Source organism: Empidonax traillii, unplaced genomic scaffold (genome assembly GCF_003031625.1).
Source record: "Empidonax traillii isolate 1590-97213 ecotype Southwest subspecies unplaced genomic scaffold, ASM303162v1 scaffold240:size1935192, whole genome shotgun sequence".
NCBI lineage: Eukaryota > Metazoa > Chordata > Aves > Passeriformes > Tyrannidae > Empidonax > Empidonax traillii.
This window is the reverse complement of record NW_020955433.1, coordinates 1,571,716-1,588,987: the sequence shown is the minus strand read 5'-3', so window position 1 is coordinate 1,588,987 and position 17,272 is coordinate 1,571,716. Positions and strand designations below refer to the sequence as shown.

General features: G+C 37.9%; 1 protein-coding gene across 2 annotated transcripts in view; it reads right to left on the bottom strand.

Moving 5' to 3' along the window:
* UBE2K (ubiquitin conjugating enzyme E2 K) overlaps positions 1–17,272 on the bottom strand; it is a 45,339-nt gene that overhangs the window by 13,860 nt on the left and 14,207 nt on the right. The window contains exons 2-4 of one of the 2 annotated variants that reach the window (XM_027888561.1): positions 14,263–14,356; positions 9,207–9,265; positions 6,665–6,747 (exon numbers count right to left, since the gene is read on the bottom strand). In XM_027888561.1, the coding sequence (XP_027744362.1) occupies positions 6,665–6,747; positions 9,207–9,265; positions 14,263–14,356 (236 nt within the window). The remainder of the gene's footprint in view (positions 1–6,664; positions 6,748–9,206; positions 9,266–14,262; positions 14,357–17,272) is intronic. The other variant, XM_027888562.1, reaches the window with a different exon arrangement.

Sequence of the window (17,272 nt, the reverse complement as noted above, 5' to 3'; positions counted from 1 at the left end):
TCCTTGCCAAGGGCAAGGTTTTGTATTGCTCCTGATAGACTTCTGTCTGATCTGTTCTTAACTGGAGCCTCACAAGTTTCTTGGAAACTGTATTTCAGTGCTTCACCATGCTGGATATTCTGCACACTGAAAGGGCATTCCAACCTTCCACTGTACGTCGTATCTGCTTAGACCAACATTTGTGTTACTTTACCGTGGATTTTTCCTATGGTTCCCATCTTTCCTGCACTACAACTCTCTAAGTGGGTACACTACTGCAATGGAAGCCTAACCAATCATCAATAACAAGCAGCCACCTTATATCATGAGTTTTACAGGTAAAAAAACCCTCCTATTTGCCTTGGACAGGACATTACACTGCCTTTGTGCCATGACATTACTGGCTCCTGTTTTCTCCTAAAGCTTACAATAATCCTTGACTCCCACTCCCATCCCAAAATGTTGCTTAGCTATTATGCCAGTTTGCAGATTTGCCATCTACAAAATCGGAGGAAAGGCCAGGATCATCTACCAGGGAGCTGCAGAGAGCTCACCACAGAGGAGCACTGTCCCTCTCTTCAAACTAAAAGCCTCAACTCTGGACATCCAAACCAAAAGCCAGGCTTTCTATCGGCATTGCATTTGCTAAACTGCAAGCGAAACCTGAAGTGAATCGGAACAAAGAAAGCTGATATATATTTTATTCACTTACAGGTTTTTCCTCTTTTTTTAGGTAATATCTGAGGGCATTTCCATTAAAAAAGAGCACCCCTAGTTTGGGTGAATATAGTGATAACATTAGGAGGCACAGCAGGCCAACTGTGCCCAGCATGCCCGAGGAAAGAAATCTCTTACCTTTTGATGAGCTGAGAGAGTCCTAAGAGGATTATGAAACACTAGCAGGTTTTATTTTTCTTCTTCATTTTTAAAGGCTAAGTAATTTTCCATTTAGAAAGTTTTTACTTATGTTCTTTACATTCCTCTGTGGAAATAATCTCTCTCACTACTCTGAGAGGTAACCCAGCAGAACAGGAATAGCTGCAGCCAGCAGGTTGCTGCTCTGCTCCGTCAAGCTACAACCAAGTGACAGGGAACAATTTTTTTCTAAATAATCTGCAGTATTTATTCCATTTGTGAAATAACTAAACTTGTTAATCCAGGAGAAAATCTCTGGGACCTTGTACCAAGGGCTTATGGAATCTGGAAGGAAATGAATAAGGCCTTTGAGAGGCAGCCCGTTGCATAGTCACTATTGACAGCACAAATACAAGACTGGACACCCATCGGAGAAAATAAAAAAAAGAGAATAACAGAAGGGCTGTGACATAGCATAGAGGGGAAAAACAGGTTGCTTGCTGAAGAGTTCCCTCAAACAAAGTTAATACTCTCTGCATTTTTCCTCAAAGCTTTAAGGAGGTTCAGTGTTCCTCAAACACCCTGAACAAAACCTAGCAGTTTCAGATGCCCAGGAATATAATTACTACAAGCTGGCTGCTGCTTATTTTTCTATTAAAATTGTATTGTATTACCTCTTATAATGATTTCTGCATCTCAACTAAAACTGAAGGGTGAATCCTCCAGTATAGCCACTATGAAAAAATATTATTATTATTAATTTTTATTTTGACTGTCAAAACCACAAAAGCCAAGAGATTTTTTTTGTTGCCGTACATGCAGCCACAACACATTCACTTAATGACCACTGCTCAAGGGATTTATGCAGAACAGCTTTCACGTAATTTAGTTCTCTGGTGTCAATGAACAGTACTAGATATGCTGTATATGAGACAGAGCACTAGCCTGGAAGATAGATATAGGCCACAGTAAGTGAAACTGCATACAAAAATTATGTCGGATAAGCATAAACAGTACTGCTTTTACAAAATCATTTTAGTTCTACCAGCGAAGAGTAGATACAGTAGTAGTTTCTTTGCAGACAAACTGGCCTAAAGGGTACTTAAAAATCTAAACATGATGAAAATCCACAGCTGCAGAGAATTTCAGCATCAAGCAAACAATGTGGGGAACAAACTTCATTAAACTCATTAAAAATAATTTAAAGACATTAGTTTGCAAACTGATAAAACCTCCTGCCACTATACAGAGTATCAACTATGCTCATTAGAATATGAAATAATTATCACAGGACGGGTGAGTAGGCAAGGACTTTTTTAACTATAGAAAAACATTAAAGTCTTTGTATTTATATTCAGTGTCTATAAATGAATATTTTATCAGCTTATTAACTCTTTCAGAAATTTGGCCCATAAGCCAAAACTCTCCAGCCTTTTAACAGCCACTGACCTCACTGAAAAACAGATATGCACTGGAATTTGAGACTTACATTTAAACACAGCAACAAGAGGAGCATTTTTCACTTAAGAGTATTACAAATCAATGAAATGGCAATTCAGAAACAGATCTCACTGCTAAAAGATTTCACAGGAGAAACTGTGGAACTAAATATATTTTCTAGAACACAGCCACCAGAATATTTCAAAATTGCATTTGTCCTGTTTACTTTTGAACACCTGGTGAAATCTGCTAAATATTAGATTATTAAATTGGGGGGGGGAGTTTGCTTAGATTTTTGGTTGTTTGCTTAATAATGAAGGTATTTTATTCATGCCATTTTTCAACCTAGACATGCAGAAAATATAAATATGGTGAAGTGTGTTGGTGCATCCTCCCCCCAGCTCCCTCCTTGGGCCAACTGTGGTCTCAGGAACACTCATTAGGCCCCAGCCTGGATTAATGGCACCTGGGCAGTTAGCTGCCTGTGAGCAGATCAGAAATGCTCCCTGTGAGCGGATCAGAAACACTGTCTGCTCCCAGAACTTCTGTTGTCTAACAAGCTCCAGTTTTCTAACAAATAGCCTTGCCTTGAGACTTCCTTTTTCTGTCTGAACGAGATACTAAGTGGAATAACATTTTTGTTATGGACTTTTCGAGGAATATTCCAGTAACTACCAACTCGAACTCTGGCCAAGGATGAAAATTTACTGATGACCTCAGTCAATCATCTTAGGACTCTGTCTATAAACAGTGGTACTGAGATCCTTGGAGCTCTCCTGGACCACAGTGGGCTGTAACCAGCATCTCCCTCGGAGGGGGATGATTCTCAGAGCCAGCAAACTCTCAAGTTTGTGAGACTCTGAGGACTGCCATGGAAGGCTGACAAACCAGGGCTAATACCCCCATTGCTCCTCAAGGCTTAATCCTTTGCCCACTGAGATGTTACAAACGCATCTGATGTGAGTATTTCACTGAACTAGAGGGGAACTTTTCTTAAGTATACCTTTGTATATACTTTATGTCTGTGTGTGTGCATATCATGAATATTGCCAATTTACATTTAAAATAAAGTTAAACTTATGGTTAAGTTACTGTTGCACTTAGAGAAAATATTAATGAATCATTTTGCAACTGTTAAATTAATCAACTGATTAACTACAACTACTCTTGTGTTGGTTAGGTATTGTTATGATTAAGTGTTTTTAAATTGTTTTTACCTAAACCAATGATCCAGTCTGAGGCTAAGTTTGGCAAGGTGGCCCACTGATCCTTTTAACTCAATGGGACAGGTCCCATTATCCTTTTGCATCCCTTACTCTTTTGTGTCCTGCCCTTTTGTGTCCCTGGTCTCCACACAGAATCACTGTAGAACGCTTTTAATCTGATTTTTCTTTGTGTGCTTCATGCAGTAAGTAATAGGAGTGAATAGAGTCGTCATCAAACTTTGTGGCACTTCTGCAAACATGTATTAAATCTACTTTTGCTGATACCTTGCCAGAGATACTTCAAGTGACCTAAAAGATTCATTCATGGAATCCTTGTCTCTAAACCGAAGAGATGGATTTGATGGACCACTCAGAGGATAAGGAATTGGCTGGATGGTTGCACTCAACAAGCTGCAGTCAACAGTTCAGTGTCCAAGCGGAGACCAGTGACGAGTGGTGTTCCTCAAGGGCCTGCACTGGGACCAGCACTGTCCAACATCTTTGCTGGTGACACAGACAGGGAGCGCCCCCTCAGCAAGTTCGCTGATGACACCAAGCAGTGTGGTGCAGTTGACAGGTTGGAGGGAAGGGATGCCATCAGAGGGACCTTGACAGGCCTGTACAAACAGGCCTGTACAAACAGGCCAAGTGCAAGGTCCTGCATCTGGGAGAGGATAATCCCAGGGATAAACACATGCTGTGTGGAGAACGGATTGACGACAGCTCTGGGGAGAAGGACTTGGGGGTGCTGGTGGATGAGGAGCTGGAAAAGTCTCAGCAATGTGCACTTGCAGCCCTGAAAACCAACCACGTCTTGGGGAAGTGATTCTCCCCCTCTAATCCACCCTCATGAGATCCCATCTAGTTCTGGGGCCCCCAACACAAGAAAGATATGGACCTATTGGAACGAGTCCAGGAGGGCCATAAAGACAATCTGAGGGATGGAGAACCTCTCCTGTAAATACAGGCTAAGAGTCAGGGCTGTTCAGCCTGAAGAAGGCTCCAAGCAGAGACCTTACAGCACCTTTTGGTACTCAAAGGGGCCCACAAGAAGGTTGGAGAGGGACTTTTTACATGGGTATGTAGTAATAGAGCGAGGGGAGAATGGCTTCAAACTGAAGGACAATGGGCTTAGATTCGATATTAGGAAGAAATTCTTTACTGTGAGAATGGTGAGGGAGTGGAACAGGTTGCCCAGAGTAGCTGTGGATGTCTCATCCGTGGAAACATTCAAGGCCAGGCTTTTTTAAGCAGTATTAACCATTCATATGGCTTAGAAAGTTTCAGGAAGCTCTTCAGGAAAAAAGTCTTATCTATCACAATAGTGAAATGCTCCAAACAATAAACAATGGAGGCCACTACAAGTTTGTTCTTATCAAAGGATCAGAGGCTTTGACCAGCACTTCAACGATGCTCCACTGATTTCCATTTATCATTCTACTATTTGAAAAGAAATAAAACTTACAAATAGCACCACTAGAAAATGAAGGAACCACTACATTAAGAATAATATTAAAAGAATCATTTGATTATAGTATATAGAAAGCCTCACTCCATATAACCACCAAGTTCTATGAATTTTTTTCTTTAGTGCTTCCAAATGAAAATAGTGTTTTAAAGGAAGAGCTTAAAACTATATAACTGGCAGAATATTGGTGCTCCTCGTGCCAGCCAATTTAAATACACAGAAGGCAAATTCTTGTTCCAATACTCCTATTTTGTATACATCTTGGTGAGGGAAGATATTAATGTTTTTTTTTTTTTCATCAGGTAGAAAGAAGACACAGATTAAGTTATCTGTGTGGACAAATATTACAAGAACAAAGGTCAAATCACCTCTCCTGTTCTTCCTTTTCAAATCTCAATGGTTGTGATTAAAAAAACAAAAGTACATAAAACTGTACTTGCACAGTTAAAGAGTCATTAATCACCAGTAAAATTACAGGGTGGTAAGAACAATTAAATGCAAAGTGCATTGGCTTTACTGATAAGAAAAATGATACCATGTACCATGGCATGTGTGTTGAAAGATTCTACTGCTGAAAGAACATCAAGTGCTCCAAGACAGTAAAAAAACACGTAAAAAAAATGCCGTTCTACAAATGAGAAAATCAACAGTTCATGATTATTCTGATGCCATTTCAGTAGCTGACAATATCCTGCGCCAGATGATTTGTACACTGGATGCATCACCTGCAAGACCTCAACTCATGAGTTCTGCTCTAAAGTTTCTGTTTCAAATTCAAATGTTTGCTTAGCCAACAGAAGTCTTGACAAACAGACTTTACAAGCATTTGAAGTCTGTATGGATTAGTTACTGATATGATCTGCTGGGAAATTACAGTCCTATTCTGCTGAGGCAGACATGGAGGAAAACACCTAACACAAATCAAATCATCTTGGTTATCATGTCTATCATACAACTGGTGCATATGATCTTCAAACCACAGGAAATGTATTACTTTGAAAAACAAACAGACAATGAGTGCAGCTGTTAGTTTGGACACTTACAAGTCTATTTCACGGATTCCAGCTATTAAAACTTTATTCGTAGCATTAAGAGATCAAAGTCAGCAACAGATGAGAAACTAAACAGCAAATGGTTTACAGAGGTGCAAATCTTCTATATTATCAGTGATAACTGTGAGACAGAATCAGCACGGTCAGCCTCTTCTACCTTTCCTACTGTTGACCTGCTACCTTTTATAATCCCAGACTCACTTCATACCTAATTTTTACTCCATCAGAACTAATTTTTATTTTGAAATAGAAGTAAAGAATCAGAATGAGGATAAGCACTTGGTGTTTTTCTGCCTACACCTCAGGAGGCTGAAAGGACAAAATTCAGGAGGCAATAGGTAGCATTTGTTAACAGAACAGAACTAAGTCAATAAAAAAATGAACTCCTACAAAGACACCCAAAATGTCAAAAATGAAACATTAATCCTAGTGCAAAAATGTTTGGAAGAACTCTCTGTGTACGTAGTATCTACTAAGTGCTTTCCAAAATGACCACATCATCATTTCATTTGCATACTTGCACCTTAGAACACTATACTGAAATACTGTATGCTTTAAGGACATCTCAAATTATAAATACAAAGTGAAAAGCAGCAGGAACTGTTGCCTCCTATCTAGGGCACCAGTACACGATTTTGCACATTTAAATCCATATGGAATCTTACCATTGATCTTTCAGAATATCCAAACAAATGGCCCCAGTGACTGAGCTAATATTAGGATGCCATATTTTGGTGATAAACCGCACCTAAAAAACAAGACAATTTCAAAAAGAAAAAAAACATTATTAAATGCAGTATACTAAGGAAGCATTTTAAATCCACCATTTAAAATAATATTATAAGGAAATACTAGTTTAGAAAATGCGAAGATAAAAAACCAAACTAAGATGTGATACTGCTTATTTCATGAGGCTTCAAGTTTGTAAGGCTGTTTCTTAGAGCTCTGCTTTACTCAAAACAGACTACTGCCCATTCCAGCACACCAAACTCACCCCTAAATGTTTTCCCACACACTGTCATGTGTGCACACCCCTCCATCCCACAAAGTCATGAGAAATATCCTCCAGCAGTACCGGTGTTTTGACAAAAGCAGATGGTCAAATATGTTTAAAACTTAAAACTTCCAACACTATTACAAGCGGACTTTCTAGATTTCACAAAGTGAAACAAGTCCCTGAACTCTTAACATAGGAATTGGACCTCACTGTTCAGCTATTTGTTGGTAGCTAAAGAGGCATCACAAAACTTTCCTTGGTGGATGCTACTACTTCTACAGCCATTCAGTCTCATTACCTATATGAAGAAAAACTTCACTAGATTACATATTTTTCTTTCCTGTTGAGTGTCCCAGCATTCATTCATTGATTATGTCCATAGTTTTACACTAATGTGTATTCATGTTCGCAAAGCATGGATAAAATCCAGGTTTTGGTTGGTTCGTTGGTTTTTTAAGACACCAAGAAAAGGTAAAACCAGCATTTACTCTTGAAGGTCTTGGAACCCAAAGCTGTTCTCTGAAAGGATATACATGCCTTGGGAAATTCCCTCCTTCACATTCTTCAAACCCCTGATTTCAGGTTGCACTTTAACTGCCTTCTAGTGACTTTGACCTGTCCGTGTTTCTCATCTCTACCTCCTCACCCCAAACTCCTGATGAACATTTGATGTAAATAGCACAGATCTTTCAACTTTTGCCCCTCACCTGCAAGCAAATCAGTGAAAAGAACATGTTATCTGTCAGGCACTATATCAGAAGACTTAACACACAGGGCTATATAGAATCAGTACAACCCTGGTGTATAAACAGGCAAGATCATAACAGTTCTGCTTTCCAGGACAGAAATAAGTGATCATGTCAGCTGAGCCACTTATTAACTACCTCAACTCTCTAAATCACTTGCAAAATGTAAAAGCAATGTAAATATTGGGTAATTTCTCACAGTGAATGACAGCTAACAATGGCTGTCAAAGCACATACTGAACAAGCTAAAGAAATCTTTCAGATGAAAGGCAGGGCAAAAATGCCTCCAATTCAAGACTACAGACTCCAGAATAAGCAGTACAACGGTACAGTGCACAGAGTTTCTAATAGCTGCCTATGAACTCCGGAAATGGAGACAACTAAGCCCTAAAGCAACAATTAAATCATGGTCCACAGACTCATCTTTCAGTGTCTGCGACCTGTTTTAGCTCTCCTCATGTTATATTCACACCAGAATACATGCAGATGAAAGAGCTGAGACCTACAGACATTTCATTAAGACTTTTTGTGTATTTGCTCCAGCCTCAAGGAAGTAATTCGAAGGACCTGTGAGCTACTGGCACCTCTCTTCCTCCTCTTCCTCAGCTCCTTCCCAGTATTACATATCAGGATGAAAATAATCAGGATCTAGGACATGTTCTTAGTTCAAAGACATCTTTCAGACAAACAGAAAACCTATCAAGAGTTTGAGTCAGACAACTTAGGAGTCTACTGATTAATAAGAAGCCACTGAAGAGAGGACTAAATCAGGGCGCAGGAACGTACAGGTGCAGCTGCACATGGCTGGGGAGAATGCGATTCAGGGTAGAATCACACATCTGAAGTTCTAAAAACATACAGGAAAGTTAAAAGGCCAATAACTTGTGAAAAATGTACAACTGACTTTACCACAGCCATTTCTTGTCTCTCATCAATGTGCACATTTTATCCATTCCTTCAACAGAGTTGCAGTAAGACCCATTACATTTCTCTGCTGGTTTTTCAAGACACTCAACTCTACACGTCACTATTCAATTATTACCAGAAACTTGGTAGGTTACATTCAAGACTTTTAAGTCTCACTTAGGGAGTCCAAGAAGCTAAAAGAATCAATTTATTCAGCAATGCTGAAGGGGATGGAAGACAGCTGTACCCTCTACATCATGTAAACTATCTGAAAACTGTATTTATCTTGCCAAAAGATACTACATTAGGATAAATAATAAGGCACAAGTCTCTCCCTAGAATTCTGTCGGTTTGAACTGCAAATCAAAATAATCAGAGTGTACTTCTGATTGGATACAGCTATGCCTCCTGCATTAGCTCCACCTAAAGACAACAATGCCTGTCTAGAGGAAAATAAAAAAAAAAAAAAAAAAAGGAAGACTACACACGGAAGCAAGTAAATAAGAACACTCAAACTTGCTAGCCAAATTATGTTGTCCAAAAATGTGTCTGCAGTACCTTAGGGGGATTAAACGGATATGTTTCTGGAATTTTTATCTCTAGCTGATACCTTCCACCTGCAAAAGACAAGAACAAGTTAGAAATTAAAGATGAGAATATTACTCAAGCTCAGTCTTTCATGACAATAAAGCTTATACTTCTAAATGAATAGGTTTTCAAGTAATTCCAATCTACCCAGAAGTGTTAGTTAGAAGATGAATTTTGTATAATTCATAAATAAATACACATAAAGTCAATCTAATGATGCTGTATTTGCAAATCAGAATCTATACTACTTAAGTATATTTAATGTGCACATATTCATTTCCAATCGTGTCATTTCCATGCTTGATTTTAGTAGAATATACCAAAACATGAATCAAACATACCCCAAACAGATAAAACAATAGGAAAACAAAACAGGAACATTTAGGTTGAACATGGGATATTACATTATTTTGACTCTTCTGACACCCCATGTCAATAAATTTTCTTTAAATTACACAACTGAAATTAACTATGTCATTTTAAACTTTCTGGAACTCATGTACATTCAAATAAGTCTGTAAGAAAAGTTCTCACACTTTGCAAAAAAAAAAAAAAAAAAAAAAAAACAACAACAACAACAAAGGAGGCACCACTGTAACTTCCACTGTGTTCTACATTACTGCTTGAAGTAGTCACTTCTATTCTGCGAACGCTTTAGCACAGCAGTACTCAGAATATATCTTGCAGGACTACAGCATGCAATAAATGAGCTCGGCAGACAGAACCCCCTCCTACTGCTCAGTTTTAAACATTTCTGGTTTTCTGTCCCTGTTACGTATGCCTATTTCAATTACAGTTCTGTTGACATTCAAGCTCACTGTCAATACTTATGTCTTCTGGAGCAATCTCAAACTTTTTCTGCCTGCCCAGTGAAGGCCATTTGCCAGGCAGCAGTTCAGTGATAAAAAGAACAGGGTATAACAAAACATACACACTAATCTGAACCTTTAGTTTTTATAAAAACTGAAAGCATTTCTCCTCATTTGCATTTTCTTCCTCATCCCGTTGTTCCTCTTTCTGGAAGAAACCTTTTCCCTCCCTCAGTATACTTTGTTACAATTTATAAATTTATTATTTATTAAATTTATAAATACAGGGGAAAAAACCCTCAAAGCAATACTCTCAAGAGTTATAGTCTCTGGCACTGTTCTATCTGTGCCAAAAATGCACATTAGTAGCTACTAACACCTCTCACTTTCAAAATGTTTTTCAGTCTAATACACTCCTCCTGAAACTGGTTAGTATCACTTTGATATTTTACACTACTGTCTACAGCTGCTTATTCTCACTTAACACTACAATAACTTGGAAAATTTTAACAGAAAATACAACAGAAAAAAGGCCAATAATTCCAGAATTATAATTGCCAATGTCTAAGTTGGTAGCTTGTCTTACAGGATAGCACAAGCAATACAGTTTTGAAGACACATACATCAACAACAGACCTTAAGTAAGTTCGTTTTTCCCTTTCCTCTGAATTCAGCAGCAATTTTTTTCTAAGAAGCAAAACAAGTACCCTGTCCCTAGACTACAAAAATTCAGCAATCCCTTTATGACTTTACTGCCACGTTATTTTGTGAGGTAACATTAAATTAAATAAATTTACAAATTAAATAAAAATTAGGTATTACCATTTTTTCTGCTTACCACAGGCTATTATAGTCTAACAGGCTATTCAGCTACCAATATTTTTCATTTGAAATGCACAAGTCCTAAAGATTTTTAAATGGTTGGACTAATGAGCTGGTGGTCTTATTTATACAGTATTGTTGTGCAATGAAGTTTGCAGTTTATATAATACGGGCTTGAAGACTTAAACTGAACATATCTGGATTTAATTTCCTTAATATTACATTTAAAATGCAAGTAACTTCTGCATGCCAATATTTTTGCACATTTTTTTTAAGGAGTATGCATATGTATGGCTTTTTTGCAGCTATTTAATGCCTGAGATTGAATTAAACAGTAATGGCAGAATATTCCTTCTGTAGTCCTACTGGAGCAGGTCTCACAATAGAGTTAGAGCAATGTTTAGCTGTTTTCCTTGAAGAAATACCCTATTATGAATTTTGCAGTTACTCTGGCTCACATACAAGCTTGGCTTAGTCTTCCAAAGGTCCTCTTCTCCAAAGATGCTTTAATGTGCGAGGTAAACATGTTTCAATGAAAGTTATGTCTTGCAATATTCCCATGATTATCAATATGAGTTGACACTACTACCAGGAAAATAAAAGCTGTCAATTTTGCCAATAATAGATGGAATTCTTCCCCTCAGTCATTCTTAACTCATGTCCCAACATCACCTATAACAGAATTTTGCAGCAGCAGTTTGTTTTCAGACACCTTACCAATTATGGTCAACAACAAGCACTATTGTTCTCTCACTTCACAATGGTTCTAGAAATCCCTCCTGTATCACAGAACTGTCTGACCTGAACTACTGCATTAATTAGTTCTTCTTCATAAAGCACTTCTTGCTGTGTCACTGTTCAGACTACAGATGACAAGAGATCAGCCTGTAATTATGCAGCAGGCATTACTGCATTAGTCATAAAGCGTAGACTACACATACTGGCATGCCCTTCATAATTACATAAGGGAATAAATGCATATAACTATATTACAGAAATATTAACATTCCAAAGTAAATTACTCAAGTGTCAGGAAACACCAGAAATTGGGCTGGTGGTAACCTTCATTTTGCTCCTCAATATGCCCTCTAGATTAAAGTAAGCATACAATCATATTATGTTTCCATGAGATCCCTGCCATAATCAAAATACAAAATAAGTTTAGCTCCCCAAAAGGGACATTTACTATATCCCCATAATGAAATGTACTCAAAGGCATTTAAGTATGCATACATCAACAAACTCTGTGCTAAACACATATTGCTGAGTTTCACTAGCAGGATATGCTGAATATGTGAATACACCATGCTCAGCTTTTGAAATTCTGGTCTACCTGAATCATCCAGCATCACACAGAACCCAGTTCTGCTAACAGGCATTTAAATCTTTTTTCATGCTTTTCATGAACTGCTATATCATTTTTCACCTCAGTGACAAATTAATGCATCTTTCCTTTCAAATAATTCTCAAAATAATCTCCAGAAAAGGCCCATTTTATAAGCCAAAGCAATATTAACCTGAAGGGGGGGGGGGAAATGGCAAGCCATGACATCCAGCTCACCTGAAAAGGATTAATTCTGCCTGAATAGAAAACAAACACCAAAATGCCCCAAAACAACACACTTCTACCACTATTCAGATGTTTTCTAGTATCCAATTACTAAATTTTGCAATAACTTAACATCTGTATGTAAGACTTGCTTTTACAAGACAAACCATATTGTTGCAAAACAGCAATTATACTAAATCCTAAAGAATGATTCACTTTCAAATAGGTCACCAGCACTACTCTGTATTTTAGGTGAACAGCATGGTTCTCGTTTTAAATTGAAGATCCATGTTACAAACAGAAGAAATTATCTTCCTTCCAGACATCTTCTGTCAACTATACATCAGCAGCCGATGAGATGAAGATACAGACACATGGGAAAAAGGAGGGAGAAGGGAAAACTGCTGAGGAACTCCGGAAATCCATTTCTGCAGGGCAGCACCCCTACCATTACAGAGGATTCTACTTTCCTCCTCTCTCCCTTCCAGGTTCATTTCCCTTTTCCTCATCTTCTGACATCTTCTACCCCTGTCCAATATTTTTCCATGGCAACTTCTGTTAGGCTGTTTCCTCATTCTTTATCTGTCCTGGGACCCAAAGGTAGAGGAGGGGTGGGTGGCACTGGGGAGGCTCTCCCTGCGCTCAAGCCCAATGCTGCTGCACCAGCTCCCAGTCAGAGAAACAATCACAAGGGATGCGCTTCCTTAGGGAAGACATAACAACCAGATTTTCATCAGCAGTCACTAAGTTTTTGAGTGCATACACATCCATATCGATGAAAAAAAATTTCAGGTATTTTCACCACCTGAAAAGAATTTATTTGTCAACACAATGATAAACAGCACGTTTCTGGTCCCAGGAGAATACTGAAGTCTCACTCCTAAAAGCACAGAGGAACTAGAGCAATTGAAAAACTTGGAAAATTGTTTTAAATTCCAACAAAACAATGCACGTGCCTGTAACATTCCTTTTAACTTTTTTTGTTGAAAGTTCAAATTCAAATCAAAGTAGATACCTGGCATAGTCTGTCTGAGTAAAATGAGATTTTAAAGCTTTCCAAAAGTTTAAGGATTTTTACTTTATTTTTTACTTATCGTCAAGGCACTTTAAATAGAAGGTGTGTCTCCATATACATTCTGCACAAAGCTGACAAGTACCAGCACCATTGAGTAATTCTGTGTCCCTGAAGAGGCATGCTATATTAGCTCCTGTTAAAGCTTCTTTATGGAAGTTACCTTGCTTTTCGCAGACTGCAAGAGGTGCACAATTACTGATACCAGCTTTAAGAAACAAGGAAGTCAATAAGGTAATTTTTGAAGACAGCTAAAGAGATGAAGTTCTACTATAGTCCTCCACTTCAGTATAAATTAAGTATTGGGGTCCATGGATGCCTAATATTAATCCCAAATTTAACCTGCTATGGCATCTCTGCTTGAGATAGGCAAAATGCAACATTTATGAATGATCACCACATCACGGACACACATGTACAGTCTGAAGCTCAGTTCCTGGATGCTTGATAGTTAAGAAGCGTAAACTGTCGAGACAGTAAACAATCAACTAAAAGGCAGAATTATATAAATTACACTGCACAGCTTATACCTGTAAATTAATCTTTGATATAGAATAGCCTATCCTACTGTTGAACAGATCTCTCTTCAGGCAACACAGAAGCTGAATTAAAATACTTTTAGAGCTTAAAATCTGGGGTTTTTTTTATAAAAATCAGACTATTTTAAAATGTATATCTCTATATTTTATGCTGTAAATTAATTTTACAAACAAAGCATCTCAAGACACATGATTTGAAGGGTACAATAATTGCATACACAAAAGCATTACTTGCCTTCATATGGTGTATCCGGAGGTCCTGCTATTTCTCCTCTTAATTCTGTAAAATTTTCATCTACAAGATCTACTTTAATTTGATTTTTGCTGGTCTTAAAAATAAACAGAGAAACAAAGAATCATAAGTAAGCATTTGACATACAGATTTCCCCAAAAATATGGTATTTAAAATTTTTAGCAGTTTAAAATAAGTAAGCATTTAAAAATATAGTAACCTAAAGTTAATATCTATCTTTCAGCTAAAATTTTATTTCATTAAAAGCAGACTAATTGTGAAGCATTATCATATTATTTTTACTATCACTAAAATATGCAAAGCAATCCAGCAATATCTCAAATTATATATTTAAGTTGACTACATTTTAAAAAAAACATGATCTTTCAAATCAGCTATTCTACATATCTTAAATTTAAATTGACCAAATCACACATTAGGTTTTTTTCTTGTTTAGACCCATTTAATTAGTAAGAGATATGTTTGTCACTTTCAACTGAATATGGAAAGACTTCCCCAGATGGAGTGGTATTTTTAACAATACAATGATCTAAACAGAAGAGTGTATTCTTGCTTAAGATCATGTTTATCTTTAATATTTAGGCGTAAGATACAATATATTTATACACTTGAATTTCATTGTCACCTCCTCAACATTTTCACACCCCATATCAACTTGCCTACAAAATAAAAACACTATACTTTGATATTGAAGAAAACATATGTTTTCCAGAAACGGATCCTCAGAAGTGTTCAGCCAGAGCTGCTCATTCCACTGAATTTGCTCTCCAGGTCCACAGAGTAGTGTTAGCGAAATTCATACAAGTCTTTGAGCCAGTATGGTTTTTTGGGGGATTGCAAAGAAAATCTCCTTCTAGAAAGATGTACCACCAACTTTTTAGAGGTAAGTAATTACAGATTTTTCCATTCTGCTACTTCTGCATACTGTGCTCACTGACTGCAATACAGATTTCCTGAATCCTGTGTTATTTTTTTCAAGAACTCTTAGCATCTTCCCAGGTCTTTTAAAATTGTTCCAACTTGTTCTACACCAAACAGCCCTGTGCAGCTGTGCTTGTCTTCGCCCTCAGAGTAAACCTGGTTGCTGACAGCTATTGGAGAAGAGTTAAGTCAGAGAAAGCTGACGGCTGCCATCAACTGATTCTTGAATCTATCACAGATGTGAAGCATTAAGGACGCAGAACTCACTGGACAACACTTGGGAAATTACCTCTTTCCTTCCTGCAAGTGTGCTATAGATTCAGCTCTCCCCAAACAAAGAGAATGCTCTTCTGACCAGATATGCTCACAGATATAGAGAAGAATCAATGATTAGGTAAAAATTTCACTACGTAAAAAATCCTAATTAAAGATTTCACTAAATTAATCCAGTGGTAAACTGGGAGCTTTTAACATCTGTAGTTACATACGTTTGTCTTTAGAACTTGGGTAAAACTCCTTCAACCCACACAAATGAGGCAGCACCTGCAGACCTCTCCCAACAGCCAGGAACTGTAACAAACCTACTCTCTGAATCCAAACTCACATGGCATATGCTTCTTGCAAGCTTTCCAACATCCCTTGTAATTTTTTTGCTCTCACTATTCCAAATGGCAGCTCATTCCACCACCTCACAATTTTTGAAAACTTTAGTAAAGTTACAATCTATTTAGGCCCACTTGTGACGGCATTGTTTCCCAGCTTCAACAAGTTTGTTTGTATCTCTACTATTTATTCTCCTTGCAAAATATGTTATTTACTCTGATTTTTCAGCCTTAAGTTTACTCTAAACAAGCCGATATTTTAATCTCAGATTGATTTTTAAAAATTTTCCCACTCTACATCCCATGATCACCTAACCAGCCCTCCATAAACTGAGATGAAGTCTCAGAATCTGTGCCACGAGCACTCTGTTGAACTCACTGAAAACACATCACAACCAGCATAAGCTAGGAAAGACTGAATCTGCCATTTTACATGGCAGCATGACACAAGGCTCGGATCAAGTGACAAGAGTCCCAGCAAGGACTCCTGCGTAGGTTTTTGTCCTCTCCAGTGGCTGTACTGTGCTCTCACACAGGTACTGCCCCGTGCATGACCTCTTCACTCACAAAGCAGCACACTGGTTTAAATAACCAATACGTTAATAAGTCACCAAAACTATCTGCGTGGGTACTGCAGTCCCTCTGTGGTCTACAGAGGTTCTGCTGCTCCCCCTCTGCCAACCAGTAAGCTGTCAACATCACCTGGCAAGCTCCACTGACAGCAGGAGTTCTTGTGCTTTGCAAGTAACTTTCCGTTTCGAGGACTGTGGCAAAAGCAAATGGGATGAATTTCAATGACACAATCTATGGTTAATCCATGCTGCAGCTTGCTTCATTTTCTACTATAATCCTGTTTTTCCTCAGCTGCTACACTGTTGTAGCAGCCTAGACATTCGCCTTCATATTCAATTTCAATTAGTACCACACTAGCTGTTTTTCACAACAAATCCTTCCCAACTCAACAGATTTGTTAAAAAGCAATCAAACAAACCCCTATTGCTAAGCTCAATTTCTTTCAAGAGTCAGTGATCCTGGTTCCCCCGTTCGAGATGACTGCTTTTTCAACTACAGCTGTAGCAGTCTCCATACCTTTATTTCCTTTAACAGAACCTTAAAGAAAAACAGTAGGCTACATTACACTGTTCCAATGCAAGGACTAATTTCATTTTGCATTCATACTTAAATGCTACCATGCCCTCCATATAACACATTCATTTTTTTATTTACATAACTGAAGATCCTTTTTTCATGCTATTCTGATACTTTTCAATGTCCAGCTCAGCTTGACCTTGACAGTTATTGCTTTATCCTTCAATCCCTGGAGACACAGAACCAAAGTAATTGTTAATCAAGTTAAATCTGGAGTGTTTTCCTATAATATTTCCCTTTAATGAGGATCATGTAGAATAAAATTACTTAATTTTAAAGCAGTTCTACAAAATAAATCCCTGGCCTCCACACCTACCAAC